This window comes from Chlorocebus sabaeus, chromosome 13 (genome assembly GCF_047675955.1).
Source record: "Chlorocebus sabaeus isolate Y175 chromosome 13, mChlSab1.0.hap1, whole genome shotgun sequence".
NCBI classification, from domain to species: Eukaryota; Metazoa; Chordata; class Mammalia; order Primates; family Cercopithecidae; genus Chlorocebus; species Chlorocebus sabaeus.
This window is the reverse complement of record NC_132916.1, coordinates 20,597,249-20,612,560: the sequence shown is the minus strand read 5'-3', so window position 1 is coordinate 20,612,560 and position 15,312 is coordinate 20,597,249. Positions and strand designations below refer to the sequence as shown.

Here is a 15,312-nt window from a genome sequence, read left to right as displayed (position 1 = left end):
TCAGGCTTTCACTGGAAAACCCCAGACTGAGGGAACAAAGGCCATCCATCCTAAGCCTGGGTGGAGCAGAGCTGGGCACTGGTGGATCGCAGAGACTGAAGCGCCAGGAGAAACCTGCTGGTTACTTCCTTTTATTTTCTGTCTTTGTAAGTGTCAGTCTAGAACCCCACACAGGATCTTCTCCACCATAGGAAAGTGTTCTGAGGAAATTGACTTGGTATCTATTTTATATCTGAGAAACTTCTTTGAGTAGCTGCCAGGAACCTTTAGGGCTCTTTTATTAAAAACAAACAAACAAAACAAAACAAAACAAAAAAACCATTCATGGCCAGACACAGTGGCTCACACCTGTGATCCCAGCACTTTGGGAGGCACAGGCAGGCGGATCACGAGGTCAGGGGTTCAAGACCAGAGTGACCAACATGGTGAAACCCTGTCTCTACTAAAAATACAAAAATTAGCTGGGCGTGGTGGTGAATGCCTGTAATCCCAGCTACTCAAGAGGGTGAAGCAGGAGAATCGCTTGAACCCCGAATTCAGAGGTTGCAGTGAGCCGAGATCTCACCACTGCACCCCAGCCTGGGCGACAGAGAGACTCTGTCTCAACAAACAAAACCAAACCGTTCATAAAAGCCGCTTACTTGTATTCATTCGGACGTCTCTGTGGTTTCTATCAGTTCCTGTACAGGAATGTATTGTTATGTACAAGAAGAATATGTTAGTGTCTCCCTAATTTTTCACATGCAGTTTTCTGTTTACAACTTCCCTCCCCACCTTATTGTCCTAACCCTTCTGATAAGCTCCTTCATGTGTAACTACTAGGCTGTGATGCTTTACAGTAGAGTCAGGCAGTGCTGTTGCCCTCCTGGGTGGAAGGGGCTGTTTGGAATGGGATTGAGAGAAAGCTGGCAGTGCAGGGGACGCAACGCTAGAAATGTGAAACCAGGGCCCTGTCGCCAACCCTTTTAGAGAAACGTTTACTGTCTGGATGCCCCCAGCCGCCTTGCCTGAGCACCGTCACGCTTTCTGCCCTTTGATATGAAGATATCCTAATGCTCTGCCTATGATTAAGCAGATGCTTAGTAAGGAAAGAAAACACTGGTCTGGAAATAATTTCTCAAGCGCCGTGACTGCCTTATTGCACAAACATCGCCTCTTCGATGTTTCTCACAAGCCAGAGAGGAAGTGGCATCCATCGTGGCATGAATAGGAATGTGTTTGGAGCCGCGGGGCGGGGCTGGGAGGGGAGGGGACACTACCCAGCCAACCGAGGAGACGGTGGGGCTAGGAAAACCTCCAAGGGGAGCCTGCGGCGCGGTCCTTTCCTGTGTCCCCTTCGCTGCGGGTCCTGCCCAGCGCTGCGCCAGGTGGAGGTCCCGAGAGGCGGCGCGTTTCCTACGCTCCGGGACTGCGGGAGAAGCGCGAGTTCCTGTCTCTGAGACTAGAGGCCACGGACACCCGCGCAGGAGCATCTCCTGGCATCCCGCCCCACACCCGTCCCTCCAGAGTCTACACACCGGCGACCGCCAGTGTCTAGGCGCACACATTTTCCACCCTGCGGAGACTCCCACGTCCCGGGCCCTCTCTCTGCCACAGGAGCCAGATCCCGCCTCCGGTGGCTGGACTGAGAGGGTCCTCGGCGGCGTCTTTAAGGCTGCGGTCCCCGCCCCGCCGTCCTCCCCGCCCTCCTTTCTCCCGCCGCGGCTCCTCCCGCCTTCCCAGAGCAGCCGGGCGGCTGGGCGCGCGCTGCGCGGAGCAGGTGCCGGGGAGCCTTTCGCATGCGGTTGCCGGGCCGGAGGTGGTAGCGGCGCCGGGCGCACTCCGCCCGCCCCTCCTCCGGGCTGCACTCGGGCTCGGGCGTGCGGAGACATGTCGGTGGCTACGGGCAGCAGCGAGGCGGCCGGAGGGGCCGGCGGCGGCGGCGCGCGGGTTTTCTTCCAAAGCCCCCGGGGTGGCGCCGGTGGCAGCCCCAGCTCCAGCAGCGGCTCGGGCTCCTCCCGGGAGGACTCGGCGCCCGTGGCCCCGGCGGCCGCCGCAGGGCAGGTTCAGCAGCAACAGCAGCGGCGACACCAGCAGGGAAAAGTGACAGTGAAATACGATCGTAAGGAGCTTCGGAAGCGGCTGGTGCTGGAGGAGTGGATCGTGGAGCAGCTGGGTCAGCTCTACGGCTGCGAGGTACCTGGGCGCGGGGCTGGGAGGGTCGGGGACCTCTCTAGCTCCTCTGTGCCCACGCAGGAATTCTCCAGGGCTCCAGCTCTGGGGCGCGCACGTCCCTGACTCCCGGGACTAAGTGCCAGGAGCGAGGCGCGGCGCCTTCTCTCCCCCGCGGTGCCCTCTGGCGTCGGGCTCAGCGGTTGGGACGCCCCTGTCTGGGTTCGGTTGCCGGTGCCCGGGCCCCCTTGGTGGCCGTGGGGAGGGCTGGGTCTTGTGGAGCACAGTGCTTTTCTCCCAGCTCCGGGTGCCTCTGGGCTCCAGCTGCAGCTGCGCAAAGCGGGGCTCGGAGGGGCTCGCTCCAGCTGCGCCTCAGCAGCCGTTGGGGAAACAGCAACCAAAGAGAGCAGCGCTCACTGCTGGGATCCGAGCAGCCCTGATTTTTGTGGAGAACGAGCAGGGAAGGAAGGAAGCTGTCTCGTGGAAAGGAGAGGTTCTGGGGATCTCAGAGGCCCCCTTGGTTCCTGAAATTCCCTGTGAAAATCCTGAGATGGAACGCTTTCCCCTTTCTAGCCAGCCCCGACGGTGTCTCCATAATTCGTTCCTGCGTTATCAGAGCTGCACTCGTTGTGCTTTATTGAAGCCGTAGTTTTTCCTCTCTAAGCTCAGTTACTCCAATTGATGGGCGCAGAACGAGCATCTGGGGCAACCTCGACGGGTGCCTCGGTGGAAGGGCGGGAGCTCTGTGGGTCCCCTGCAGGATCCCGGGATCTGCCAGCTTCAGGCTCCCAGTTCCCCTCTCCTGCACGACATCGTGACTTCCCACAGTCCAGGGATTAAGGTCATACACAAGTCTCAGGGACGTGTATATGTTTGATATAGGGATAAATATGTAGAATAAACTGAAGCAAAACGACTGAAGCCAAAATGATCTCTCATGAGCATCTTGAATAACAGTAAGTAATTCTAAATGAAGTGTCCTCCTCTTAAGGGAGTGGAGTTTGGAAAGGGTGGAAGCATGAACGGGTTAATAATTAAGGATGTGGCTTCTAATCTAAAGCTAGGTTTGTGTTCATTCAACTGTTGTGCTCTTCAACAAAGATGACAACCAGATGAACTCAAAGGCTTTACCACTAATGTTGGGTATTCTGTATTTGACACATTTCATGGCGTGTTGTGAAGACACATGTTCTGAAACACCCTCACTGCACAAGGAAACAGCATACTCCTTACTACCAATGAATGATTATAATATAACGAAGCTTGACTGTATGACTAATGGGGTTGTAAAAATGTGTTGTTTCTCCAATCCAGCTCTTACAAAAAGCCAATTTAATCGCATAAATAAAAACTGGCAAACATAAGAAGTGCTCCTGAGATTTTTATAGGAAGTTGGCAAAACTCGGTGAAGAAACAACATTATTTGATGTAGATAGGATTACTGTTGGATGAATGGATGTGCTCAGTCCTCCCTCTGTAGAATCCAGTTAATTTTCATTTATTTCATACTGTTTTTTTTTTCTCCATTTGGAGAAGATTTGAGTTAATAGAAAAAGTATTGTTGAAATTAACAATGCTCCAGCATGGCGCATTTGTGGGAGACTAATTAGACGTAGATTGGGAAACTAGAAAGAGCTCTTCCCCCTGAGTAGACTGATAAACAATATATTTTTAAAAATTCTTCAGAGTAATTAGAAAAAATAGAGGTTTGATTGTTTGCTGTGTGGAACATTTAGGTTAGGTATATATTTTAAAGGGTAAACATGAGCTTGAATCTTTTCCTTGTATTGTACTTTTCTTCTTGGGTTTTAAATCTTCAACCCATAGCAAACAGCTAGACATTGGAAAGGGAGATTTTTTGTGGTGAAATAATACAAGATGCTATATGCTGCCTGCATGTCATTAATATGTGGCAAGTATTTCTCTTCAAGTTGTTTGTTCAGTCATTGTTGGCTGAAGGAGTATAAATCATTAGGAGGTTGTTGGCAATTTGTAATCACTGTGCTGGTGGTGTACCTCCATTTAATAATAAAGAAACATGGGCAAATAGGTAGCCAAATAAAGTCTTGTGTCTTTGCATCTATTTCTCTGCTGATAGGGCTCTATTTTTAGCATTGGGTTCTCTTGTTGAGTATCCTTTCTTTGTTGATAGCTTCAAGTATTTCAGCCTCTGGTTTGTGAATCAAGAAGGACATACCCTGGCTTGTAGCTCGAACCTCATGCATATGAAGATTAGGAAATGTCCTTTTTACACATAAAAGTGGTAATTCTTTCAAATGTTCAGCCCATGAAAGTGACACAGCCAATTTCCCAGGCTTCAAACTTCAAACCTGCCAAAGGCTTGAGTTATCTGCTGAGTTGGGGTAGAATATGAACACATCTTTAATTTCAGAAGAACTTGATCCAGGCAGGTCAGCAGTCAGATGACCTGACCTTTTCAGAATAGAAAATAATCTTTTGGAGCAGCATAAAGCAATGTATTTAAAAGGAAAGAGGAAGAGGAAAGAAGAAATACACAGAACCACTTTCTGTCTGTGGTTTTTATCTGGAAGTATGCAGTGACTAATCAGTTTTGTATGAGAATAATGTCATAGGGGAATTTATTACCTACCTACTAGGTGACTAGGTGCTCTTCTAGGTACTTTGGGCTAATTCATTTAGTCTTCACAACAACACTATAAAGAAGATGTTCTTTTTATGCTTGTTTAAATGTAAATAAAGAAATGAAGACTCAGGGAGGATTAAAAGGCTTCTCCAAGCTGGTAGGTGGGTTTGAGTTGGGGATGAACCCAGTCTGGAATCTGAGTCCACCATATAACTGTATAACCAGGCCTGTCTGTGCCGTGCAAGAGAACAAATGAAGGTCTACAGGGCATCTGTCTGAATGCTTACAACTTATGAGTTAAACTAACAACATTTGTATAAAATTTCTTCTATCCACTGATCTTGACAGCTACATCTTCATAATGACCTGGAAGGCTAGGTTTGCATTTTGAATTCAAAATGTAACTTCCCAGAGTCATGAACTGAAATGCAGTTGGGAGACTCTGCCCTGGTCCAGGTTTCTTTCCTTTTGCTTCCCATCCTTGGTACAGTCCCACCTGGTGAAGGACACTGTGTCCACCTGCACGCCCAGTCTTGGTATGCACCTGCCACTCCTTGACCATGATGCCTCTGCACACACCAGTGGTGATGTCCCCCTTGGGCAGGACAGATCTGGGAGGAGCTTGTTCATGCCATAGAAGCTACTTGGGATTTGAGAAGGGAATTCTGGGGACCTGGATCACAGACTAAAACCAGGTGGAGGGACACTGGTTCTGGACAGATGGGTCCACTTTGTCGTAGGAAGTCTTCAGGAAGACAGGTTACGGCAGGAGTGGGGCCCGGAGATGTGGCCCCCTCTTACCTAGCCAAAGGGCAACATTATAAAATATCGTGCCAAACAGCCTTTTGAATACATAGATAAATGCTTTTATTGGATTCCAAAATGATTTGTTATGTGCTTATAGTTCTTTTCCATCTCATCTTCTCATGAGACGGCTTATACAGGTAAATTTTCAGCTAGGAATTTGATTATAACGTAACTGTTAGACCAAATCTACATCTGTATCCACATTTAAGGATTTCTGTTTAAAGACTTTTTTTTATGTCTTCCAAACCCTGGTGGGTTTTTTTGTTTGTTTGTTTTTGTTTTTTTGAGATGAAGTCTCTCTCTGTCGCCCAGGCTGGAGTGCAGTGGCGCAAACTCAGCTCACTGCAACCTCCACCTCCCGGGTTCAAGCAATTCTCCTGCCTCTGCCTCCGGAGTAGCTGGGACTACAGGCACGTGCCACCATGCCTGGCTAATTTTTGTATTTTTAGTAGAGACAGGGTTTCACTGTGTTGGCCAGGCTGATCTCGAACTCCTGATCTCATGATCTGACTGTCTCGGCCTCCCAAAGTGCTGGGATTACAGGCATGAGCCACTGCACCCGGCCAACCCTGGTGGTTTTTAAGAGCATTTGAAATCTGGCATAATATCTACTTTAACAAGTACTGCAAGATGACTTACTGGATAAGTCATATGAATATTTCCAAGTTTGCCCAGCATCAAGATAACATCTGTACTTCCAGTTTTGCAATTCAATTTGCTTTGGAAATAAAAACATGTTCCTGAGCTCAGATGATTGCAATGCCCGTAGCATCCTAGCCATAAACAAGCTTGTGTGCGTCGGGTACTTGCTGTGTTGTTCTGACTGTCAACTTAGTAGTCTTTCCCTTTGCTTCCAGTGTCTGCTTTTTATAAAATGGTTCCTGACTTATTACACCTTTCAGTCTACCCTGACTCCCCGTTACCCCCATTTTATAAAAACTATCTTCTGAGAGATGTTGGTGGTGACACAGAAATAAATATCCCGTTGATTGCTGCCTGATACATCTGGATGTATAGATTGCTGCCTGACACATGGATACATAGAAACAGAGAGTCATAGGGCACCACTTAATCTTACTATGTATGCTAAGGAAAAATATTATAAAAGTAATCTGAAATACAATGTCATTAATGTTTAAATACAATGTTTTATTCCTCACTTTCTGAAAAATGATGATTTTCTTTTTCTTTGTTTTGAGACAGAGTCTTGCTCTGTTGCCCAGGCTGGAGTGCAGTGGTGCGATCTCAGCTCACTGCAAGCTCTGCCTCCCGGGTTCACGCCATTCTCCTGCCTCAGCCTCCCGAGTAGCTGGGACTACAGGCGCCCACCACCATGCCTGGCTAATTTTTTGTAATTTTAGTAGAGGCGGGGTTTCACCGTGTTAGCCAGGATGGTCTCGATCTCCTGACCTCGTGATCCACCCGTCTCGGCCTCCCAAAATGCTGGGATTACAGGCATGAGACACCGCGCCTGACGATGACTTTATTTTTCTAAATTTATTTCATAATGCATTTATGGGTTGTGACCTGCAATTTTAAAAATACTGCTTCTGAAAGGGAGAAGCCTTAACGTGTGTAATAGAGTTAGCAGGCACTGGCTGAGTACTTAGCATGTACTAGGCAAGGTTCGTGTAATCCTGGCAACAACCTCTGAGACCCCTATTTTGTGGAGGTGGAATCTGAGACACAGAGAAGTTAAGAAGTTGCCCCAGGACTCTCAGCTGGGATGTGACAGAGCAAGGCTATGGCCAGGGAGTCAGGAGCACCTTAGCGAATGCCCTGTCCTGCCTCCTGAGACAGGACAGAGCCTGGCACCTTTGTGAACCCCATGGTTTGCGTGTTCCAGATGCTGTTGTCGTACCTTGTAAATGTGAGTGCATGTGGGGGTCACACTGTCAGCAGGTTAGTTCTTGTACCTGGATGAGGCCTCTCCTTTTACGTGCAGGTCCTGGATTTCCATAGACTTTCTAGGTACGGTATCGTATCAGCCAGCTTTGCTACTTTATTAGTGACCAAGCTGGAAGGTAGAAGCTGCTGCTTAGAACTCGTCTTGTGGATTGTTTGGTAAATCCGCATTTGTTCAGGTATTTGAGGACAGGCTTTTAAACAACAACAAAACCCAAAAAACTCCATAAACTCAACCTGTAAACTACTAAGGAGTAAATTACACATGCAAAAAGTCAGTAGATAAAGCCAGGCATGGTGGCTCATGCCTGTAATCTCAGTACTGACCGATTGCTTGAGGCCAGGAGTTGGAGACCAGCCTGAGGAACATGATGAAACTCCATCTCTACAAAAAATACAAAAATTAGCCAAAGATGGTGGCATGCACCTGAGCCCGGGGAGGTCGAGGCTGCAGTGTGCCAAGATCACACCACTGTACTACAGCCTGGGAAACAGCCTGCCTCAAATAAAAAGAAAAAAAAAAGTCAGTAGATACAAGAATTCTAAATTGCCAAAGGAAGAAAAGAAAACTGCTTAACACATTCCCTTTGGAACAGTGGTTAGGGAAATGTGGGGTAGAAGCAGTGGTTACAATGTGTGCTTTGAAGTGAGATGAACCTGAATTCACATGTGGCCCTGTCATTCAGTGGGTGTATGTGATTAGGCAATTTCCTTCACCCCTCTGAGCCCCACTGTCTCTGTGTGTGTGTGTGTGTGTGTGTGTGTGTGTGTGTGTGTAGAGAGAGAGAGAGAGTGCGAGCCCAGGCTAGAGTGCAGTGGGGCTATCATGGCTCATTGCATCCTCGACCTCCCAGGCTCAAGTGATCCTCCCACCTCTTTTTTTTTTTCTTTTGTAGAGACAAGGTCTCACTATGTTGCCTAGGCTGGTCTTGAACTCCTGGGCTTAAGTGATCCGTCAGCCTCAGCCTTCCAAAGTGTTGGGATTAGAGGTGTGAGCCACCGTGCCTGGCCACTTTCTCTGTATGTTGAAGGAGATCATCCTGGTGCCTTTGCAGGGCTGTCAGGAGGACTGACTGGTGAGACACCAAGCATAGTACTTAGGACATAGCACATCAGTGTTATTGGAGCCACAGGCTGCCACTAACTGTTGGTTATTCTCTGTGACGTGGAGAGAGAGGAAAGGGGGGAAGGAAAACAAGGTATTCACATCTATTTGGTGCAATAATTTGGAGAAGAGTATGTGGTTACTTTAGGGTCAGGGGTGTTGGTGTGTGTTTGAACTTGAACATGGGCAAATATTCTCTAAACTATTCCTCCTGTTTCTAGAGCCTTCCTCATTCTCTATGTTTCAGTGGATTTTTACATATGTGTAGGGAAGTTAGACTGTAACAACCTGAAGGCAAGGAACTGTCTTAATTTTCATCATTTAAAAGTTCGTAGCAGGACACAGTTCTTCAACCCTTAAGCATTTGCTTGAATGAATGTAAAAGGATCAATGCTTAGCAAATGTTTAAAAGTCACTGATGTTTTCGTATCTGAATTAGTTGGTGGTATTCCTTTATCATAGACATGGCTAGGGAAAAAGTCAATCTGTGTTTTTGTTACTATAGTCATATCACATTCTTACATCCTTACAGCTTTATGTCAGTGCTGTTGGAAAATACACCTTTCTTCATTGACTTACTTGCTCCAAACGAAACTGAAAGGTGGTAATGGTAGCCAATTGACTTTGAAGCTTAGGTTGAGAAAATTCTTTTGCAAATGTGGTCTTCCCTGAGTCCCGTCCACTGTCTTTTCCTTTGCTCCTAACGTGCCCCTGCCACACTAGTTCTGCCTGCTGTTCTCATCTCTGTGGGTACATGCGTGCTTTTGCTGTCTTCTGTTTGTCCTTTTCCTCCCAGCCTGAAACAACCTGGCAGCCCCTGGCCTCCCTCGCCTAGCCCACAGCTCTCTGCCAAGAAGTCTCTTTCTAGATGGAGGGAAGAATCAAATCTGAATTTTGTTTTCCATGTGGCGTGTGCTTTGGCCACATGGTTTAGTTTGTAGTGCACGCTCTTGCTCTTGTTTCCTGCACTGGGCTAGTTCAAGCCTTCACCTGCCTTTCCAAGGCACCTCCCAGTCTCCTCCTGTGCAAGCTAGACCAGCCACCCTCCAGGCACTTCATTCATGACACTCCTTTTTTGGCTGAGTTTTCAACCTCTCTGGCCCATTCATTTCAGCATATACACAAGTTGAAATCTTTCTCTTCTGTTTAAACCACCACCATCCCCCACTACTGCACAAATAGCTTCCCCTCCTCCGCCCTGTATTCCCCCACGCCATGTGCCACCCTGTCTTTCTCCTTCCCTTACTATTTTCCCAGAAGATCTTTCTCCCCCTAGGACACACTCCTCCTTTATCCACCACAAACTGATGTCAGCTCCAACTGGCTTCCCTGAGGACCTTCTTGTTTCTCAATCCCATGGCCATGTTTGCACCTTTCTTTGACTCGACCTCAGCAGCCTTAGGCATTCCTCACTCTCTCCTTTTGTAACCCTGTCCCCTGGCCCTGTGGGCCATCCGGTCTCCTGGTCTACTCCTGTGTTCTCTCTGCCCTTCCTGTCCTCCTTTCTGGGTTTTTCCTCTCTTGCCTGCTCTTCAGTGATGACATTTCTCTGTCTTTGGGCCCTGGCTCTCTTTTCTGTTTTTTTCCCCTTCACTCCTGCGTGCTCTTTCTGGATGACAGGACCCTTCCTGTGGTTTTAGTTGTTGTCCATATGTGGACAACGTGTAACTCTGTATTTTTAGCCCTGATCTGTTTTCTGTGTGCCAGATGTATTCAGACAGCTTTGAAATGGACAGTGCCACATAGTACTCCAGAGAAACCTCATATTCAACTGGTCTGAAAATGAGTTTCTCATCTTCCTTAGCACACCTGCTCCTCTTCCTCACTTCCCTCAGTGGGCGGCAGGTGCTGCTGTCCACAGTTGTTCCAGCCCAAGATGACGTGGCATGCTTATCTCTTGCCTCCTCCTTGCTGTCACACCCAGGAGTCACAAAGTCTTGTTGATGCTCCCACAGCTCTGGAATCTGAGTCTCCACTGGTCCCTGCTGCTGCCTTAATCCAGCTCCTTATAACTTCTTACCTGTGTAATAGCAATGGTCACTGTAGTCCAGTTTCTTTCAAATTACAGCAACTACTCCTGCTACCGCACCCTCCACCACTGCTGCTATTGTTTCTACTACTTCTGGGACTACCCCAGCTCTCAGATGACAGCCAGGAGATTTATGCATCCTACCTCATACCATCAATCCTCCTAACAGCTTTATGAAGGAGATGGTATTATCTTCATGTCTTCATTTTTTGGAGGAAGCAGCTGAGATCTGAGTTGTCGCTTGTCCTTGTCCAAGGTCACACTGATTCCAAAGTCACTTAGCTATGATGTTCCCATTGCTCCTGATAGCTGCATTGAAGAAGTGCTGATTGCAGACCTCGTCCTTCATGGGTGCTAATTTAATCCTCACTGTAACTCTGCAAGGTAGGTGAAGAAACTGAAGTACAGAGAGCTTGAGCTGCGGCCCCCTGTCAGAGTCCACATGGCTGGCAGGTGGCAGGGTCTCTGGTTCCTGGGTTGGGGCTCCCGCTCTGTCCCTGCTCCAGCTCCCCATGGTCCTTCAGAGCCACCTCCATGTGCTGCAACTGGTGTGTTTTCTAAAATCCAGGTGGGATCTTGCTCCCCACAGCCTTCAGGATAAAGCAGGAGCCCTTTAGCACGTGACCAGGGCTCAGGGGTTTCCCTGCCCCAGTCTCTGGACTTGTCTCTGGCCACCCCTGGCCCTGCTGCTTCAGCTATCAGCTGAGTCCCTAAGGCAGCTCAGCAGGAACCCCTCTGCCAGACTCACCTCCACTCACTCCCCTGCCCCCACTCCCCAGCTGTCTAGCTCGCACCTGTTCTTCAGCCTGGCACTTGGCAGTACCTTCGCAGGAGCTTCTCTGATCCATCTCCTGCTGTCAGGCTGGCTCTGGGGCCTTTCCAGGGCCCCTCTTTCTGTAATCCTGTCTCCTACCCTCACTGCAGCCTCCTGCAGGCAGAATCTTGTACCTTTGCAGCCCTGGTGATTCTCATACACCTGGCTGCACTTGGGTGTCCCTGCTATGGACTGAATGTTTGTGTCCCCCCAGATTCATAGGTTGAAACCCTAGTCCCCAGAGTGATGGTATTTGGAGGAAGGACTTTGGGGAGGTCATTGGTGTTAGGTGAGGTCGTGAGGGTGGAGGTCCTGTAATGTGATTAATGCCCTTGAAAGGGGAGGAAGGGACCAGAGCTCGCTTTCACTGCCATGCAAGGGCGCAGCATGAAAGCACAGCAAGAAGATGGAAGTCGGCCACCTGTAGACCAGGAGGAGGATGCTGGCACCCTGATCTCAGACCTCCAGCCTCTAGAACTGTGAGACAGAAATGCTTGTTGTTTGAGCCACTCAGTCTGTGCTATTTATTTGACTGTCAGTGAGCGACAGTGGCTGCATCTTCTGGTTTCGTGATGTGCATTTCAGAAATGTGTTCCCAAAATTAAACACATGGATATAATTTGGCTCTGCCTGTATTGAAAACCTGCTCTTTCACTGTCAACTTGAAGTTATGGTTCTTTTTCCTGGTTATAAATTATAACTATGGAGTCCTTTGAACATCTGAACTAAAAGGAAGTTGTGGCATAAGGCACAGATGTATGGGGTAATGAAAGTCTTCAAAGAAAAGGATCACGAGTTACTGCCTTTCTCTGTAATTTTAAGTCTTCCGCATGTCCAAGAATTTTGTTTGCACAGGAATTGCTTATTTCTATGTGAGTAGAAATGCTTGTGCAAGGAAGTAGCAAGTGCTTTTCCATCTGTGGATAATACTCGGAGCAACAGGCTCACACAAGTCTTCATAGAACAAGAATGAAAGCCTGGATTCCTGCCTCTGCTTAAAAGTTAGGGCCAATACATTCTCACCAGGTTTTTCTTAGTCAGCACTGGCATTTTGGAAATCTGTTCCACCGAGTAAAAGCTTAGAAAAAAGAGAAGACCAGAGCGTAGGTGGGTCTCTAAATAATCACTTTATGGTTGAGGAATAAAGTGATTAAGAAACAGCTTCTTCATTTTGAAAGAATCCATGGGGAAAACTGTGGAAGGAGCTGTGGAGGGCTGGACTATTCATTCACTCACTCATTCATTCACTTGTTCAACAGATAACATAGGGAAGGAAAGGGGTTATAAGAAGCTTTACCCCTTTTAAACTGTGTAAGGGGAAACATAGAAAAAGTCAAGGAATCCTTCCCATTATGGCAGAAGAATGGAGGGGACTATAGGATTGAAAGCTCTTTGGGGCAAGGACTCTGTCCTGTTCATAGCTGTGTTAGTGTATTCAGTACAGTTATTTAGTACATAGTGACTGCGCATGTCTTTACTCAAAGTCTACGTTTAGGAAAGGATATGATAAATTCACTGACATTATAATGCAAATGACTAAAAACAATTTAGTTATCTTTCATTTTAATAGGAAGTCAGATCTTAAGTAAGAGAAAGTAATCTCTTAAGAGCTGGGCTTCAGGAATGAATAAGCCAGGGCAGGATGTATGCTTTGTGGCTGTGGGAACCTTGCTGGCAACTATGAGATTAATTCCGGCCGGCCGTTCCCAGTGTGAGGTAGTGGGAATGGCCCTTGCCTGTGAGTTCTGTCTTAGTCGGGCCATGGCTTGGCAAGTCACAGAGTTTGTTTTCAGGTTTTCTTTCTTCATCTGAAAAAAATGAGGGAGGTCTGGGGCTTTCCAGCTCCAACCTTTAGACGTTCTATGCTAAAGTCAGGGCTGCACTGGCGAAAGTGAGATGTATCAAAGAAAGAATGATATTGAAAGCAGGAGAAATAGAAGTGTCTTCCCCTTCAAGGCAAACCTGAGACAAGGATTAGACTAGTTCACCAAAGGGCCATCTAATTTGCAGAGCTAATTTCCTGTGGCTGAAGTGGGAGCGTATCCATCCTGCACTGGCATGATGTCTTGTGTGAGTGGCTTGGATAGTGACTAGAATGTAGGGATTAGTTTAAGAACTTTTTTAAAAAATCATCTTTTCCTCTTCTGAAACCTCTCCTTAACTACTGGCTTTCAAGTTAAGTTTGGAATCTGACAGCACAGACACAGCCACCGTAGCTGCTTTTTCTTTGCATTTAATTGGGTTAACCTTTAAGAACTGGCATGTTTGACTTAAGATTTTAGGCATATAACCTATAATATTGACTTTGGGGGGTGCTTTTCTGTTCTTATTATTTGTCCTTTATCTTGGCACCTCCTAATTAACTAATGGTGGTATTTATTTTAACTTGAGGGAGGTTCGTTTTGAGATATGAAATGAGCATCTGAGAGGGAAAATCACAGCAGCTTTCAGGAGTAAAATTGAACAAGGTGAAATGTACAAATCAGCCTGAATAAGAGCATGACTGAATCGATACTGAGCAAATTACTTTCTACTGGGGAGTTTATTCCTGGAGTGTCGCTTTATAGTTAGTTTTAGGACTAATAAGAGGGGATAACAAGAAAAACTTAAGTTTTTTTATGGACAGTTCTGGCAGGAAGTGAAAAGCAAAACTTACTCTTTGTAATATTTATTTGGTATAATGATAGAATCATAAAGCACCATTGGATAATCCCATTTGACCCGCATAAATACTCTGTGACATAAGTAGTTACTCCATTTTAAAATGAGAAAACGGGGAGGCTCCAAGAGTCTTAGGAACATGCCCAAGTTTAAACTGCCTTGCTGTTTCAAAGGCTTGCTTCCTGGAAACTGTGAACATCAGTTGCACCATTTCCCCCCAGATACCTTCCATGTATTCTAGCTTGTTTGGCCAATAGATTGAGCAAATCTTTTTTGTTTGATTTACTTGATACATTTTCAAATATGCTTCATCTTAGTTGAACAATTTACAGGATTCTGTTATTTCGTAAGTGAACCATTTACAGGAGTCAGCCATTTCTCCAGAAAAATGCAAATCCTGGCTGGGCGCGGTGGCTCACGCCTGTAATTCCAGCACTTTGGGAGGCTGAGGCGGGTGGATCACTTGAGGTCAGGAGTTTGAGATCAGCCTGACCAATATGATAAAACCCTGTCTCTACTGAAAATACAAAAATTCGCCAGGTGTGATGGTGGGCGCCTGTAATCCCTAGCTACTCAGGAGGCTGAGGCAAGAGAATCGCTTGAACTTGGGAGGCAGAGGTTGTAGTGAGCTGAGATCGCACCATTGCACTCCAGCCTGGGCGACAGAGTGAGACTCTGTCTCAAAAAAAAAAAAAAAAAAAAAAGAAAGAAAGAAAAAGAAAAATTCAAATCCATTATCTCTGAAGTAGACACCCCAGTGAGTGAGCTACTTCTTTCTTTCTTTGCCAGGTTTGCATGGGCAGTTGGTCATGGAGTCCTCGCGCTCTTGGTCTATCTATTTAGATGGAATTGGCTCCATGCTGAATCCCTTTTGAAGTTAAAAGTTAGAAACTCTCTTTAAATAAGCCAAGGGATACGAGTATATATTTTATCTTACATAGTTGAAGGCAGCAGATATTATCACTGACATGGTAGAAGTAAAGTAATGCTTTTTCTAAGTACAATGTAAAAAACTATTAATAACTTGGTTTGCTTATGCTAAATGATGTTTTTGATCAAGTCCTTAGCTGCTGCCGCCAATCATCTATTAATATTTTTCTCTTATATTTCTATGTCAATAGTGTAATTGGCAAAGCCATTTCATTCATTTCTGCTAATATTAGTGGAATTAAATCTGTTTCAAGCCAGGTAGGTGAGGTGTTGAGTTTTCAGATTGACAGAGGTGGCTTTTCTGT

At 46.6% G+C, this 15,312-nt stretch overlaps 1 protein-coding gene across 1 annotated transcript in view; it reads left to right on the top strand.

Moving 5' to 3' along the window:
• Window positions 1–1,243: 1,243 nt before the first annotated feature.
• The window catches only part of PPP1R14C (protein phosphatase 1 regulatory inhibitor subunit 14C), a 108,917-nt gene continuing 94,848 nt past the window's right edge, over window positions 1,244–15,312 (top strand). The window contains exon 1 of the mRNA XM_038001111.2: window positions 1,244–2,175. Within this exon, the coding sequence (XP_037857039.1) occupies window positions 1,870–2,175 (306 nt within the window). The 5' untranslated portion in view covers window positions 1,244–1,869. The remainder of the gene's footprint in view (window positions 2,176–15,312) is intronic.